The 17,190-nt window shown below is 35.5% G+C and overlaps 1 protein-coding gene across 5 annotated transcripts; it reads left to right on the top strand.

Moving 5' to 3' along the window:
• Positions 1–2,331: 2,331 nt before the first annotated feature.
• Positions 2,332–17,190, top strand: LOC125851096 (uncharacterized). 5 transcript variants are annotated; one of them, XM_049530889.1, is made up of 14 exons: positions 2,332–2,610; positions 2,705–2,771; positions 4,707–4,798; positions 6,487–6,541; positions 10,293–10,472; positions 11,705–12,383; positions 12,473–12,557; positions 12,912–12,999; positions 13,469–13,653; positions 15,472–15,604; positions 15,904–16,040; positions 16,216–16,290; positions 16,553–16,672; positions 16,820–17,190. In XM_049530889.1, the coding sequence occupies exons 3-14, from the start codon at positions 4,712–4,714 to the stop codon at positions 16,949–16,951; spliced, it is 1,956 nt and encodes a 651-aa protein (XP_049386846.1). In that variant the 5' UTR covers positions 2,332–2,610; positions 2,705–2,771; positions 4,707–4,711; the 3' UTR covers positions 16,952–17,190. The 5 variants fall into 5 exon arrangements, with proteins under 5 accessions (XP_049386846.1, XP_049386860.1, XP_049386854.1 ...); XM_049530903.1 differs by lacking the exon at positions 4,707–4,798 and having other exon boundaries at positions 2,333–2,610; XM_049530897.1 differs by lacking the exons at positions 4,707–4,798; positions 6,487–6,541 and having other exon boundaries at positions 2,333–2,610.

Here is a 17,190-nt window from a genome sequence, read left to right as displayed (position 1 = left end):
CCCCCCCCCCCCCCCCCACACCCACACACACACAAACACTTCAACTGTTACAAGTAACAGTAAGCAGCATCACCTTGTCACACTAGAAGCTTATTGGGTAGCTCCTTCAAGTATTCTAGTGAATAGTTGCTGAACTTGTTCTCTAGCAAGGCTGTTGAAACTTGATGTATTTATCTTTTATTTTTGCAATTATTGTCTTAAATGTACTTTTCTTATGTAAAACTAGAAATTTGTCATCTGTTATTATCAGCTTTAACTTATGCAGTATACATGTAGAAGTGCAGGCTTCTCCCTCCCTTGTTCCTGGTCTGTTATGGCAGTTAATTTTTGTTGATTAATAAAGTGAAGTACGATTGATTGTTCAGAACATGAGCTTGGTCTGATTTCCTTCTCAACAATAAAGGTTGTTTTACGTTTTTTGTTTCTTTCCGTTTCATTTCAGTAAAGCTTGATTTGACTCTAAAACAGCAATATCGATTTTGCTGATGCTTTTTGCCCCTAGAAGTTTGTTCTACTGGATTGGCTAAAGAATTTGAGTGTTTACCTTTTACCTGTCTTATATTTTCAGGTTATTAAATTGTTGGATAAAGGGCAAGTGAAGCTAGTAAAATATAACAGTCTAATCAGCTTCATGCATTCATGTCTTTGTCGGATTCAGTCTAATAGTGGAATCCTCAGCTAATTATGGGCTAAACTTTAGAAATCAAATTTGCTATAATGTTTTTCGAATCCTCAGGTCATTATTATGTCACTGCAGTGATTTTTTAAAAAAAAGAAAAATGAATAAAAAGAGTTCAACTATTACATAAAATCATGTATAGATGAATTATAGTATGAGGTTAATCTTTTTCTTTTTTGAACTCTCAGAGAAATTGACTTCTGTTATACTTCTACTGTTATTTTGTTTCGTACCATCATGAAAATCGACATTCATTTGTTTGTTCAGCTCTAAACGGCACACCATTCAAATTGACAAATACCTCAATGATAAGTTTGCAAATTTCAAAACGATAATTCAATTGGTGAGGTTAGTATTTTTATACAAGTTAAAAAAAAATCCATGTTGAATAATGTAAAAATCTTTCTTGTGAAAAGGACTACAGAAAATGACAATCAACCAATAGCAGTTCCTAGACAAGAAAGGCTCTTGACTTTATGTGAATATGAAAGCCAATATTTTTATTATAATATATAAAAGCCAATATAATTAATCTTTTGTTTGAATTCTTCTTGCTCAAAATGTCATGCAAAATGCGACTAAATTAGTTTAAAAGTCACATCAATAGTTCTACTTAGTGACATTTGATACTGGAATAAACCCCCAATATGCTTTGTCAAATAATGTTCTTCAAATTAAGGGAAAAGAAGAAAATAACCATTCCAATTGTGGTAAGGGTAATATGTGGTGGTGTCCTTCTCTTTCCATGCATAAATAATGAGTATGATGATCAAACAATTTTGTCTGTATCCTCCGAAGTCACCATCCATAAAATTGTCTCCTTTTACTCTTTTTGTACCTTTGTCCTTTGGGATGAAAAGACTATGTGAAAAAAATTGGAGTAATAAATTTACGACCATTTGATTTGGAAATCCTTCGATTAGGTCGCAAACTAATATATAAATTGTTTTAGGCGAGCCTGTTGTGACAAGCTTGACTAAGAAGGCGTTGACAGAAAATTGATGCTTACGATTGTTGCTTACTTTTAGTAAAAAAAGATAATTATTACATCCTTAAAAAATGAATTGTTATTAAATATTACGAAATGTTATTCAAATTATCAAACCAAGAGTTGTTAATTTTGGAATTTTCAGCGTATAAATAAAGATATTTAGTTTTAAAAAGATTACGGATTAATTTCCTAAAAATAAAAAGAAAATTAATTACCCCCAAAGGTTTTATTTTATTAGAGTAAATAAACCCAAAGGATTTATTTTATTAGAGTAAATAAACCCAAAGGATTAATCTTGTACAAATAGGTCAAATCATATTCTCTCATCTTAAAAACTTTTATAATATTTTGAATTTTCTTGTTTTCACTATAATAATAATAATAATACTATTTCCTATTTCATTCTTTTAACATTTTAAGCAATTTATTCAAGTGGTGAAATCAAGAACCGTGTACTGAATCAACTAACGGTCACGATGATCTGGTTTATTTTTCGGTTCATTATTACACGTCATTCGAAAACACAGACCTTATCGAAAACAAGAAGAGTTAAAAAGTCGAAAATAACCCCCTTCTTCATTCTCCACGTTAGCTGTTACTAGTTGTACCTTACCTCCAGTACAGTCACGTATCCTGCGCATAATAGCTGCAGTCAATACACACAGACTGATATAAGAAATACAATAAACCACTCAAGAAAGAAAGAGACTCACTCACACACATTTGTTTCTCTGCCATTTTTGGTAATTGAAAGGCTTTCATCAATGGCAGTTGACTAGGGTTTTTCTCAACTCTTTCTTTAATTTATGCCATTCAATTGCATTCAAAAGAAGTTACAAAATCTCAAACTATAGTTTTGCTTGTTTCTTTTTTTCCCGGAAAATACACCGCGACATTGTTCTTATTCTTGGTTGTGTTGTAGAGAGAAAGAGAAATCACGGTAAACCGACAGAACTCTGTTTCTTGCTTTCTTGTTTTTTCGTTTCTTTCACAGTAGAGTGCTCTATGAAACAGTGCAACTTTGGTATTTACAGAAATTTTAGTTGCAGTGAAATTGGTGATTCTTTTACTGCTTGTTGGTTAAACGAGAATTCTTAATCGGTGAGTCATGATTAGTTTGATCAATGTCATTTGTTTTTTTACTTTTTAAAGAAATTTCTTCTTTTTTTGTTTGATTGGTTAATGGTTAGCTGAAGTGTGTAGAGATTTTCATTTGAACTATTTCACATTTGTGTATAAAACTATTAAGCTTGCTTCAATGCTTGATAAGTATGGGTGGATGAGTTTTATCAGGACAGATGTTGTTAACTCAGTTTAGTTCTTGGTGTTTTCTTTAAATCCTAGTTTGGATCCTTAGAACTCAGAAGAAAAGAAAAAAAAATAATCGGAATCATGGTTTCCGTGGTTAGATGATTTGGGGGAAAAAAATAGGGAAAGCGCCTCCTTGAACCAGTTCTGGAAAATGAGCTTATCTTGATAAATTAGATTAATTTGGCAGAAGAAAAGGGAAGGGAAGTGCTTCATTGAACCAGTTCTAGAAAATGATCTTATCTAGATAAATTAGATTGAAATCAGTGTTTACGCGTCTACTTGGTAACATTCTCCAGTTTCAAAATGACTTATTGTTCTTTATGGTTCCTATCAATTGGGCGAGGTAAAGGAAGTGGATGAGTTCAAACGGAAAAACAAAAAACAGAAACAAAAAGATAAAAATACGACTCTCTAGACATTAGGGTATCAATTGGAAATTTAAGGGAAAGAAAGTTCAGGTGCAACTTTGAAAGCTAGGAATATCCATTGGATAATGTCTGGTGAAGAGAATAAAAACAAGAGTGAAGAGAAAAAATGAGGTTGTAACTCTCTTAGTCTTGGTTATAATTGGCTAAATGTAGGTAATAGGAGAACAAGAGTGGATAAAACTAAATGTGGAACTCTCTAAGTTTTGGCCACCAACTAAGGAGGTGAAAGAATACTAAGATTAGATTCTTATTAGAAAAGTAGTCATGTATACGGGAAATGCTCTTGGAGGCTTTGACATGTGTTAGGTAATCTTAGGTATTGGTGCATATCAGAGACTGGCTGCTGCCTGCCACAATAAAGATGCTTAGGATAGTGAAACTTTTTCCTGTTGTATATAATATCTTTGAAGTCCTATTTGTCTTTTAGAAAAGGTAAGTACGGTTTATCTTCATTGGATGCATTGGGTTCGGTAGGAGGTCAGCATGAATTTATTGGAACATTTTTTCTCTTTTTTTTTTTCCCTTTAGCTTGTCCTAAAGCATCTGGTAATTAAGTAAGGGGATCATTCTATATATTAGATTGCTGTAACACTGATTACTCAGGGTCATTTTAAATGAAAAAGGTAAATAGTTACTTATAAAAAACTAAAAAGGTAATTACTTGTTCTGCAAAACTTATACACGTGATATTCAACAAATTTACTTAATATTTAACATTAGGTTTGAGCAAACTCTTCCATGTCAGCATGAAGAGAAAAGGTCAATGTAGTGCCACACTATGTACTTTCATTATCACCTCAAAGAATCCAAGCAAGGGGAATCCAGAATCTCCGTTCCATGAGATCCACACCATGTATATTTCTAATATACACTGAACTATGTAGTCAACTTACCACTGGACATGAAAGGATTGGCAGTGAAATGCAATGAACATGTTACTGTGGTCTATTGCAACATGATGTAGTCATTTTAAACAATGAAAAACACTCATCTGTGTTTTATATTACTCAGCCACTCTGTCCAATGTAATTATCAAAAACCAATAAGGAAAAAGAGAATAGAAGAAAATACAGTCTAATGGCTCCTTTAGTTGAATACACAGAACTAAACTTTGCTCTTTGTGTTTAAGGTATGCAGTGCCAAATTTGTCTTGTGTTAAAACTTTGAATATGAGCACAAAAACTAAATTTGTCTACACTTAAAATACCGTACAATTTTTTCATGCAATAATGTTAAAAACTTCCATAAGCTTTATAAAGATGCACAAGGCTCACTGTTCATGGGTTTTGGCATGAAGGGGCGATGAAGTGTCTTCTTTGGTCCATTCCATGTGCTTACTTGCCCTGCAAAATGGAACCTGATCATGATGCTTCTAGAAAGCTTAGCAAGGTTGGTACTTTTCCCCGTGTACATAAGTTGAAGCTTAAAATGCATTTGAAAAAACCTTAATACTTTTTTTTTCTACCAAGCACTTCTTGCTCAAACTCTTTTTCAAAATACCACCTTCGCTTTGGGATAAATTGTCTGAGAGGCCCTTTTGATATTTTTTATTGCTAGATAGTTGACTAACATAAATGAATTATGAAAGCCTAAATAACATAACAAGGATAACGACCCCTGCTTCCATAGCCCCAGTCATTTTCTTCTCAAATTCATGCTCTCCTCCCCAACTTCACAACAAGCTTCACATAAGATGAAGAAAAGAAACATAATATTCATTCTTACCAGGACATTAATTATGTCGTTACTGGTTTTAGATGGAGTTTGGGGGGAAAGTGGGCTATGGAGATGAACCAGGGTTGATTTAAGTAACGAAAATGTTTAAGCAAGAAAGAGTTCCTCTCAACATGCTTGGTCAGAAGGTTCGAGAAAAGGTAGGTTCGTCGAAATTGGTGACTAGTTGGGCTGCTGAAGCTTGGTGTGCGAGGTATGGTTTAACGGGTTTGGAAAAGAGATGGAGGTTTGACGTGTGTTGGTGAAGTACAAAGGTGGATGGGGGAAATTATTTAATGCTGGAAAGGCGAACTAAGGATATGACTTATGATAGTGCATGAAATTGAGAAAAAAGGAAGGTGTCCTGATCTTGAATTTCTAGATTGCCGGTGCATCTTTGGTACCAGGAGCTTTCAAAATGGGAGTGAAGTGTGTGGATTGCAACATGACAGATCTTACTGGGGTTACACTATTTGTGAAAAACAGTGGAAGAGTGCCAATTTTCATTAGCTCAGGAGATTAGTTCTTTTTTGGGACGAAGGAGGAATGGGAAAGAGGAAGGAAGGTGGAGTTGAATAATGAGTTAGCTCTCCTTGATGTATGTAATTTGATCTCCTTGATGCCCTTCAAATACAACATCTTACTTTATCAAAATAATGAGTTAGCTTCCTTGGCTTTAACTCAGGAGATAAGTTGGAAGCAAAAATCGAGGGTGTTATGGCTGGATGAGAGGGATTCTAATACAATTTTTTTCATTGGGTAGTTGGCAAATAGAAGGAGAAATTTCATTGTTCTGAAGTGGTAAACAGAATAGTGTACGAGGAGAAAGAAGAGATTGAATGGCAATTAAAGGGAGGATAAGAGAGAGTGGTTGGAAAGTGCCATGGGTAATAGGACTTAATGCATTCCACGCTATAATATCGTAGGAGAAGCAATTTTGATTAACTTAAACCGTACATTTATCTCTCTAATAAATCTTAGCGGAGTGGGGTGGGGTGGGGGAGGAAGAGAAGGAACTAATGGGAAGCAGGGTTCTAGGGAGATAAATGATTCAGTTATTATGTTTCTTCTTTCTCTCATTTTATTGGCTCAATTAGCCTTTTAAGAGAAGAAACCATGGAAGAGGACAGATGGCATTCTTTTAAAAGTTTAGACTAAATGAGCTCCCAAAAATAGTTTGAGGGACGAGCTTTATAGTAAAATTGTTCAAGAGGTCATAGTGCAATATTAAATACACTTGTTTACCCCAAAAAGTGGCTTGATAATTCTAGTTCATGTAGTGTAATTCTGCTATATGACTAACAGCTTATTATTTTCATCTTCGACGTCTCCCGTGATATGCTTTTGTTGATTTGACTATATAGCTCTCAGACTCAAGACTAGCAAATCCACTGCTCCAGCTTCTATGCCCAAGTCCAGGTACTCGGTTAACAAATAAGGCCCCCAACCGTACAATGTAAAGTCAAACTACCAAGCTCATTGAACATGTTTCTCATTTATTCTACCTTGCATACTCTAACTATATTGAAGCTTTATTCTCAAATTTCTGATGTTTACAATATCTAGGCTTAACAGAGTTAGAAAAAATTACTAAGTGCTCCTAATGGATTAATTAGAGAGAACGACAGATAATTGCTGGTCTTATTTGCATAACTTGTGCTTGTTGTCTTTTTTTACATGGGTTCATGCAAGAATTTGGTTTAATTTGAAGCTAGAGAGATAACCTATTGAAGTTTTTGGATGTAACTCCAAAACTAAAAATAAAATTGAAACAGAAATAGAAGGGTGTGGACATATGACAGCCAATGGTGCTGCACAATTGACTAGCGGTAAAGTAGTTTTTTAGAGCTCGACTGTATGAATATACCTCAGAAATTTTCCAGGTTATTGATTTGGGATGAAACATCATTTAAACCAATTTAAATAGTTGTTGCATATATAGCAAGTCAATATCTAGGTGATGAATCTACAACTACGATAATTCATTGGAAAAGATAGTTCAAAAGCTCCCCCACCATCTTTCTGTTATTTAAATTTGTTTCGACAATGGCCAAGGTTAGCCTATTTGTGATTTAGTTTTTTCGTCTTTGTCACATGTATGTTACAACTTCTGATAGATCCTTGATCCTTCAATATACATACAAAGATTACAGATATATTACATAGCCATAGTTGATACTAGTAATACTCCAAATATGAGTTCACTAGAATCTTGCAAACTTGAACACATAATTGATTAGATTTTAACGTTTGAGATAGTGAGAAGCTATATATCAGCTTGTAGGAGGTCCAGTTATCACCATTCACCAAATGCTTAATGTTGAAGCTTTGTCATCAAATAATGTTGTCATCTGATCTATTTGTCTACTCAATTAAGACCCAAATAAGTTGTCTATAAAATTGGTTGGCCATCAGTTTCTCAATTATGGAAAAATCAAAGTAATAGAGGTTTTCACCTTCCTTTTTTTGTTCTTTGATTCTTTTTGAGAAATTGCTCATCTTTTCTGGTATGCTAATGTTGTAAAATGGAATACTTCAAAGTTATTTTTCATGTGCCATTGATGTCGGTAGCTTATGTCAAGACATACATCAAAATTTTCTACAAGAAAGCTGACATTTGTCACCGACTGCTATGAGTAGATTTTTATGCAAGTCTTCTTCTCAGTGAGATGAGGTGGTAATGGATTTATTTTGAGGGGGAGTTTGGAATTTGAGAGATGTAATACAAAATATGTTAGTGGAATTGCACGATCTATACTTATATTTGTGTAGCACATAGTGCAAATTAACCACCGGTGTCTTGATCATGAATAAAGAGGTGTTTTGAAGAGTAGAGGTTAAGATGAAAGTAATCATAAACAAAGTGGGGGAATCAGAGAGGGTAGAGGGAGAGATGGTGCTAGAGTAAAGGGAAATAAAGGAGGAGGTAAAAAACACGTTAGCTTCCTTGAGGTAGGTATGGTTGGATCACAATGCTTGTTCTTAGGGGAGTTGTGACAAATATGAGGAGGTAGTGCATGAGAGGAAGGATGATATTAAAGGGCCAATAAGAGGTTTCTATGAGTACTCGTTTAAAGAGGAGGTGGATTGGAGACCTAAATTGGATGGATTAGCATTTAATGAAATAGGAAAGGATAAGAGGGTAGTGGTTTGAAAGAGCTATGGGAAGATGAGGTGTGGGAGACAGTGGAGTGTTGTGCAGGGGTAAAGTTCCAGGACTAGACGAATTTACTTAAGCATTTTCGAGCATTGTTAGAATACAGTCAGAGGTGAGTTGAGTCTAGTCTTTTATGGTGATCAGAGAATTTGAAAAAAATTCTCAATGCTTCTTTCATTGTCATTTACCCAAAAAGAGAGGATGCTACTAGTATCAAGGATTATAGACCTATTAGTCTAATGGTAAGCATATAGAAAATTATATCTAGGATGTCTACTTCCTGCAACACTTTTGTGGAAGACATATTTTTGTTAGATGCAACACTGATAGCAAATGAAATTGTTGACTTGAGGAGAAAGCTAGGGGAATCGGGGATTTTTTGCAAATTAGATCCTGAGAAAGCTTATGACTACGTTAACTAGGAGAATCTTGATTTCATCATATTGAAAATGGGTTTCCTCGTCTCACTCCTCTAGAAGTCTAGAACTACCAACGAAGCCACACATGTTGCCGTTCATAAGGACCGAAAACTTGACCATTGAGATGCAATATTTGATTCACTTCCTCCATCATGCACCAAAAACCCATTTCTTTTCATTCTCAAAAGAGATTATCCACAGGGAGAAAAGAACTGTTAATCAAAAGTATACTTTCGAGCAGTCCCATATACCTCATGCCTTTGTTACACGCTCCATTCAGTGTTATATGAAAGTTGGGAAAGCTTCAAGGGATTTTATATGGTATTCCTCAAGCAGGAAAAAGAAGTTTCATTTGGTAAATTAGGAGACGGTTACGACACCGAAGTGTTAGGGTGGACTTGGGATGAACAATTTAAAGACCTTAGCAAGGTGCTATAGGGGAAGTGGTTGTGGAGATATGGTGTAAAGGAGAACGTTTTATGGAGGGAGGTGATTAAGGAGAAATATAGGGTTCTGGAAGTGGGTTGGAGGTTTAAGAATACCAAACTTCCTTATGGATGTAGGCTTTGTAGGAATATCTTAAAGGAGTGGAAGAGTTTAATGGGAATATACCATTTAGGGTGAATGATGGAAGTAGGGTAAGTTTTTAGGAAACATGGGAACAACACTTGGTGAATTACTTTTTCAAATATGTAGAGTATTTCATGCCATCATAAGATGTCGGTTCAACTGATATGTACACTGCAAGGTGGAGAAGTTATATGGGATCTGAAGTTTAGAGAGAACTTGCAAGTTTGGGAGGTTCCAAAATTTCAAAACTTGATTGGGAGAAAGTTTGAACGTATTGCGTGTTATGTATTACTATATATGTATTATTTTTATTGTTTATTCTTCCTCATTGTCCACAATTATTTGAAGAGTTGGTTCTATTACCTTCAGGTCATCTAAATAAGGATTGCCAGTTTCTTTTGGATTGCATTTTTGTTTGTTCCTGTCTCCTCCACTATCATTGACTATAATAGCCGTAGAAGATGTTTCTTTGATGCAAAAATCGCCTCATCCACAATGGCGAAAGGCGAGGCGACCCTTTACCGCCTATTAACTTTGTGCCAAAGCGATCTTTAAAAGGCGACACCATGGCGAAAAAGGCGTTGCTTTTTCTATTTTCTTTTCAAAAGGCGACCAATTTAGGGTTATTTTAAAAGGTAATTTTAGGGTTTTCTTTCCAAATCTGCACAGTTGCACTCTTAGACGGCGACTCCAACTCCAACCGGTTGACTCAACTAGACTTCTCCGGTGACCAGCCAAACTTTTCCGGCAACTCCTAAGTCCAACCAATACGTATTTCTTCTTCCTCCGTTTCTCTTTCCTTCTTCTTCTTCAGACTTCAGTGTTACTTCTTCCTCTGTATTTTTCTAACTGTTTGAATTTTGCTTTGTTTTTTTCTAATTCAAGTTCTAGACTTCTTGCGCCTTCCAGAACACTGCTTGCAAAAAGCAATTGTGTTTATAGGAATTGGGACATTGTGGCGTCCAGCTTACAGTAGGCAATGTTGTTTGAGAATATTTATTCTGTGCTTTATTCAAATGTGCAGGTTTTTATTACTTCTGGTTCCTTCAACTTTCTACCATGGGTGTGGATGAAAATTTTTTATACCTACACAATCAAGATAAAGCTCGACATCCCTTGGCTGTATCCAGACATGCTTTGTGCGATCTATCCAATGTTTCTCCAGTGGTTTTCCTCTACCTCTTAAAGGAATGCTATGTTTATGGTAAAGTTCTCCCACACTTTTTCTCTTCTTAAAAAAATGCTGTCTGGCCTAGTTTTGATCATTCCATAAGTTTTAGAAACTTTTTTCCTTAAACATTTTACTAGTAGATATCTGATCGTTCTTTTGGTTATTTCTTTGTTTGTTGCTCAAATGACAGTTAGAACTTTTTCAGTATAATGATCAATTGATAAGGATTTGATAATCATTTGTTGGATGCTTAATACTTTTTTTCAAGAATTTGTATCATAGAAAGGAGGGGCATGAGTTAAATCCTTATATGGTAAAGAATGAAGAACTGTCATCCTACCTCTGCTCCTCTGGTCAATGACATTCTCTCTATGCCTAAATAACCACACTGTCTCATGACCATTTAAATCTTTCAAACTCCAAACTGGAAGCAAAAGAATCCTGGCTCATGGATTCTTGTCATCTTTCTGTGAAGTTCTAGTCTTAAAATAAACGTGAGATATGCTTATCAGCCACTGGTCCACCTTGTTGATTTGACCACCCTAATGATGCGGCTTGGTGCAAAATGGTGATTGTGAATACATTAGTGGATAATGATAGGAGAGCTGTAGATATTGAATTAACCATTTTCCCTCCAATGTCATTTGAGCAACATGATGATTTTAAGTGGACTGTGCTAGATTATGTATCTGTAGAATTTGATGATCTACAAAAAAGAAATTGTTGAGTGTTTTTTTTCAATACCTTTGGCAATATGAACTATGAAGATCTAGGTGTGATTTTCGTGTTCATATGTACAGCAAAGACTTTACTCCTTTCCTTCATCCCAAAAGGAGTCGAGTCTATGAGTACTACTACTATCTTCTGTGGGTAGGAAGTTCATAGAATAGTTTTTGAGATGAATTAGCAGGTTTATGCTGCAACAGAAAAAAAGCTACATGTTAGTCAAAGTTTGAATGCATGAAATGATTTCTGACTTACATAGGTAGGACTCAGTGGCTACAGACACAGGCTTATTTCTTACGTTAACAATCATTGACTTGTGACTCATTTAGCATCCATTGCCAAATTGTTGGTAATCTCTCAAGTTTCATTTGGTAAACCTAAAGCATGAAATCTTAGGGCAATGAAAAGGATCATCAATAGGTCTTGAAATAAAAGAAGTGGAAGTAATTTTTGTTTCCTTCTATGGATGATTATGCTGTAGCTCAATTTGGTAATATTTGATAATTATATATTTTCCGACAAGTTTTTATCCTTAATAGGAACATGCAAGGCGACTGCTAAGTTTCGAGTTCTGCAACAGCAAGCGTATGGGTTTTTGTACAATGATCCCCAACCTGGAGCAGCCATCTTTGTTGCACATTGCCTGTATGTGCTGCCTATATTAGAGTCACACTGTGAAGGATTCAGTCATTTGATAATATCCGCCCTTCGTCATTTCCTGAAAGTGGGAAATGGGATGAATGGTATTTACAAAGCTAAACTTTTGGCTGCCAAATTATTTCTTGCCATTGTTGATGGTACTCTGCATCATGAAGAAAGAGTCCTAGTCAAAATCCTTGAAGTTTTTGATGTCAGTCTGTCAAACATAGAAAAAGCTATGTATGATGCAGATGAGAAGGGTCACACATGCCAGACGGCTAAGGTTTTGGTTGAGCAATATATTTCTAGGTTAGTAGATTCCCAGTCTTACATGACTGCAGTTTCATTGTTGGAACACTTTTCTATCCGGGAATCTGGTGAATCATTTCTACTTAAAATGTTGGAAAGCAAAGAGTACAGAGCAGCAGAAAAGTGGGCAACTTTTATGGGGAGGCCAATCTTATGCACCCTTGTCCGAGAATACGTCAACAGAAAACTGCAAAAGCACGCCTTTGATGTTATAAGGCAAAACAATCTTCGGGAGGAGTTCCCGGAAATATATCGTCAATACAAAGAAAGGCAAGTGGACTTCATCCACTTTTGTGTGACTTAACCTTTCAGCTAATTTTTATGAACAATGCTGACTGAATGACAGTACTAGTTTACAGTAAACTGAAGAAGCTAGCAGAAAAGGGCTGCTGGGACGTTGCTGAGGCAAGGATATATGATGATCGACAACTTCTTGAATACTTGGCAAGTACACAGCTACATTAATTTTGTCAATTGCTAATTAATTTTAGTGCCATCAAATTTGTTGACAAGATTTAAGTTGTTAGTACTCTTGAGAGGTGCTATACATAGGCGCCTAAGGCATTTAAGCTTCAGATTTATCTAATAAGTATATTATTCCTGTCAGTTTCTTGGTCTGATGAAAGGATGTGGTTGAATGTATTCCTTAGAAATTTGAGTTCTTTTTATGTTATTGGGCTGATACTTCAAAGATCAATGTTCATGAGAGACAAGTTAAAAGTATCTTTTGACTTTTGCAATATGTGAATGTGCAATATCGCTTGAGTAAAAACTTACATGTGTTGTATTTGATAATAGGTATATTTGGCTATGGAAGCTGGTTACATGGAGAAGGTCGAGGAACTCTGTGAACGGTATTCCCTTGAAGGCTTCATAAATGTCAAAGGTATATTGGATTCCTCTACTTCGTGTTAAGTATTTAGTCTAAGCACTTTTTTAAGTTTTTAGATTTAAAGCACTAATGAGCTATATTTGCTGACCTCTCCAAAAAGTTTTAATCTGCATTAATGTTGAATTAGTGTGAACTACAGGAAATTTGAGTCTGCTAAGATTGCTCTTTGACTATGCTTTTTCATGCTGCAACGCGTGCATTAAATCTTTGATGAGATTCTCTTGGTACAAAGAAGTGTATGCTTTTGATCTATGATAAACTATTCTGAGATCCACCCAGTATAGTTATTCTGAAATGATGCGGTTTTCATTATGCTGCCTTTTATGTTGCTAGGACTTGGTTGATTATGTTTTTTCCTTCTTTTAATTATTTCTGGATGTTGGCTTGTGGTTTATTTCAGAAGTAGTCAGCTCCAAGCAAATTTTCTTTTCGTCAACTCCTATTTTTTTTCTTACTTCTGTAGAGCTTGAGGAAAGTATTCCAACACACCGATACTTGCAGCTTGATGAATTGTCAATTAAGGAAGTAGTCTGGGTAGATGAAATGAATAGCTTGCTGGATGCGACATGCGACATTGAAGAATGTAAAGTTGTGGGCGTTGACTGTGAGTGGAAGCCTAATTATGAAAAGGGAAGCCCACCTAATAAGGTATTAGTTGGATAAAAGCTACTTTTTATAAGTAGTAGTTCTTCCTGCCTCATTATCTTGCTCTTTGTTCTTAAAGGGATGGTAGTAAAAAAGCGTGTTCCTTGTTTCTCACGATCTAAAGAGGGATCTAAATTTACGACTGATGAAATGTCTTGGACTACACCACAATCAGCTTAACCTATCCTGAAAAGTGAAGATATTTGTGTTGATTTATAACTACAATACAGACAACAAAATAGTTACTCTTCCCTGAAACATATTGGACTTTGTTTCTCAGTCATCTTCCTCTCCGTCCACTAAATATTTTTTTTTGTTGGTATTGAAATGGTAAGTTTTTATTCATAAACGGCATTAGAAATGTGCTGGAATTATGTTCATTGTGCCAAATGTATGAAAGCAGAAGTATACCCTATCTAAATCGGTAGGGATTCTTGTGCTCTAAAATAGATTCAACTTCATTTACAAGTTCAATTTTACTCCAGAAGTAAAACAAAAAATTGGCTGTTGACCTTTTATCCTCTGGATGTGATTGTGTTTGTGATTCATCTCTTTTAACCTGCCCTGATTCAGCTTCTCAAAAAATCAGCAGTGTTGTTTGGCATGGACGATTTGACTCCAACATGTTCCAAAATAGCTTCCAAATCCTTTTTTTTTTTATTTATCCCTCCCTAGGAGCCCCCACCCCTTTTGCTCCCTTGGTGACTCGAACTCGCAACCTTCGGGTTGGAAGTGAGGGGTGCTTACCATCCGAGCAACTCCCTCTCGTCAATAGCTTCCAAATCTGATCTGAAATTGGACAGTGAAAAAAAATGCTCATTGCTTTCTATATCTCCTCCACATAAGTAGCACCTATTGCATAGAAAAATTCCTCTTTTCTGTAGGTTGTCATGGGTTAAAACATATTACATGGCAGCAATGTGAAATATGAAACTTCATAAGGAGCTTTTGATCTTTAGATCTGCTTCCATGGCCAAGGCTATGGCCTCATGTGCTGCTCGTCTCTGGTAATAATAGCTCAGTAATAAGAATTAACAGTGTAGATGTCTCTCTTTCTCCCTCCATTATGAAGAGGGTTGATAAGAAAATGAGCCTAGAACCCCAATGATCTATTTGTAATTAATTTAGCTTTCATGGATTCGCCTCAGGTGACACAGGAAGAATGCATGTGAGTACATCCCATTTTATTCTCTATTCTTTTTGTTTGAATCTATTATTTACTCATAAAGCTCTTTGGTCATTATTACTTATAAGTCATGGATGGGTTCTGGGCTAATCTTGGTCTCCTTTTTGGTTAAATTTCACTTTTTCTGGGATCAGGCATAGTACATAATTAGGTGATTCATCCATCTCTTTATTGTCTTAGATAGAAGGTTCCGATTCTTCCGATAAACTGAGTTTAACAATCCCTTGCTAATATGGAAGTATTTAAGAATGTTAACTTTTTGTGTCTTTCGTGATGAACAAAGAGGTTTGTCTAGTAAGTAGACTTTCAATTCTTTTCTGTGCAATGTATCTCATTTTTTTGCAATGTGTTTGGTGAGACAATTTTGGAGCTAGAGGGTATTCGCCTTCTGTGAGATTGAATAAAGAATATCATGTTTCCTACCAATCTCTCTTTTAGTATAGTCTGGTTTGTTGCCTTTTTGTGCAATAACCTTTTATCCCTTAATTTCAAAATGAATAAGCTTTATATTCTTTGAATTGATTGTTCTTATTGTTGGGCATGATGGAGAACCCATTTAAGATGAACTGACTTCTGGGGAGTGAAGCAAATGCATGTTTTACAGTATAATGCCTTTCTATTTCCCCATGGGACAGGTTTCCATCATGCAGATTGCTTCAGACAACAAAGTTTATATACTTGATCTCATTAAGTTATATGGAGATTCTCCGGATGTACTGGATGACTGCTTAACCCGCATATTGCATTCTCCAAGAGTACTGAAGCTTGGTAAGAGAGAACATTGTCCTGTTGGGAGATAACATTCTTTTAATCTGTGGGCATTTTCATGTTATAAGTTCAGTACAGCGTTTCTGCTCCACGAAAGAAAACTAGTTGATTTTCATGGCTTCTTTTCAATCTTTGCACTACTTATATCAAGCGGTATGTGTCCATTAAGAGGGACCACTGATTTAACTAGATATTTGTATGGAACACATTCCTGGTTTTCTTTGGTATACCAGTATATTTTCGATCTGTAAACTTTATTTGCAGACGAAATTCTGCAGTCATAATCTGGTAGTTTTCAGGTTACAACTTCCAGTGTGATGTGAAGCAGCTTGCTCTATCTTATGGGCAGTTGCAATGCTTCAAGCACTATGACATGCTCCTCGATATCCAGAATGTGTTCAAAGAACCAAGAGGTGGTCTCTCTGGTCTGGCAAAGGTAATTCATAAATGTATTCTGCATTCATGTTTGTCGTCGCATGTGTAATGTTTTTGTATCTATATGCAGAGTATAAATTCTTGTTGGTTTTGTAGTAAAGAGATGCAATATTAATAATAAGAACGATGAATGAATTTTAAGTTCTTGCTTTTATTTGGTTTCTTTCTTGATACAGAAAATATTGGGTACTGGATTGAATAAAACAAGAAGGAATAGCAACTGGGAGCAACGGCCTTTAACTCAGTTTCAGGTAATGTGTACATTTTATAGTATCACAGATAAAGGTAGTGCTAGTATGTGGAATACCTTCCTGCATGTATTCATACCTATTATGTGTATCGCTATATAAAGTTATACTTGTTGTAGTATGTGGATTGCTGTATTTTTATAAAGAAATGTGATTAAGATGCTAGTGGCTTTGTCCTTGTGAATGATATGATCTTGTCCTTGTGCATTATTATGGTTTTTGGCCCTGTAGTAATTGATAGTAATACCTTTTATTTGTTATGCAGCTAGAATATGCTGCTCTTGATGCTGCTGTTCTTGTTCACATATTTCGTCATGTTCGCGGCTACACACAACCTACTGGTGACCAGGATGGGCATTCCAAAATTGAGTGGAAATCTCACATTGTATGAATAGAGTACCTCTCGCCTTTTCTTTGTTTTTCCTCTTTTAAGACGTCTATTTTCGTCAGGCTCAGTGTTCTTTTTGCTATGTATTACTTCTATCTATAAATTTTTGTATGCTCACCTAACTTGTGCTGGGTTTTTTTCCAGGCTTCCCACATTGATAATTCGAATTCGAAGATTTCCAAAAAAGAAGCTAAAAGGCGGAATGCCAAGGCCAAAACTGATAAAGCTCCACAAAGCGTCGAGACTAAGGAGCTTACTGAACAAACTTTAAGTTAAAGCTAGGAAATAAAGTTGTTATGATACATCTAAGTTTTACTCACATGTAAGTATTTTTCTTCTGAAAGACGCACACATTTACAGTTTAAAGCCTTGAACTGTTACAGGTTTGTGAGTATATATAGAACAGCAACGTTTCAGTTACTAATTTGGTTAAATTAGTTTTGCTTGGTTTTTCAGAATTCTATTTCATTTTTTCTCCTTGGGCCAAAATATAACTGAAAAGCTTAGATGCATTT

Source organism: Solanum stenotomum, chromosome 1, assembly GCF_019186545.1.
Source record: "Solanum stenotomum isolate F172 chromosome 1, ASM1918654v1, whole genome shotgun sequence".
Taxonomy (NCBI): Eukaryota; Viridiplantae; Streptophyta; class Magnoliopsida; order Solanales; family Solanaceae; genus Solanum; species Solanum stenotomum.
Note: the sequence above shows the minus strand (reverse complement) of the source record. Positions and strands in the feature narration are given on the sequence as shown.

Bases quoted from the DNA above. Each gene is read 5' to 3' on its own strand.
- LOC125851096 (XM_049530889.1), top strand. From the start codon at position 4,712: ATGAAGTGTCTTCTTTGGTCCATTCCATGTGCTTACTTGCCCTGCAAA. The intron at 10,473-11,704 runs GTAAAGTTCTCC...TATCCTTAATAG, and splicing joins AAAGGAATGCTATGTTTATG to GAACATGCAAGGCGACTGCT. The intron at 16,291-16,552 runs GTAATGTGTACA...TTTGTTATGCAG, and splicing joins GGCCTTTAACTCAGTTTCAG to CTAGAATATGCTGCTCTTGA.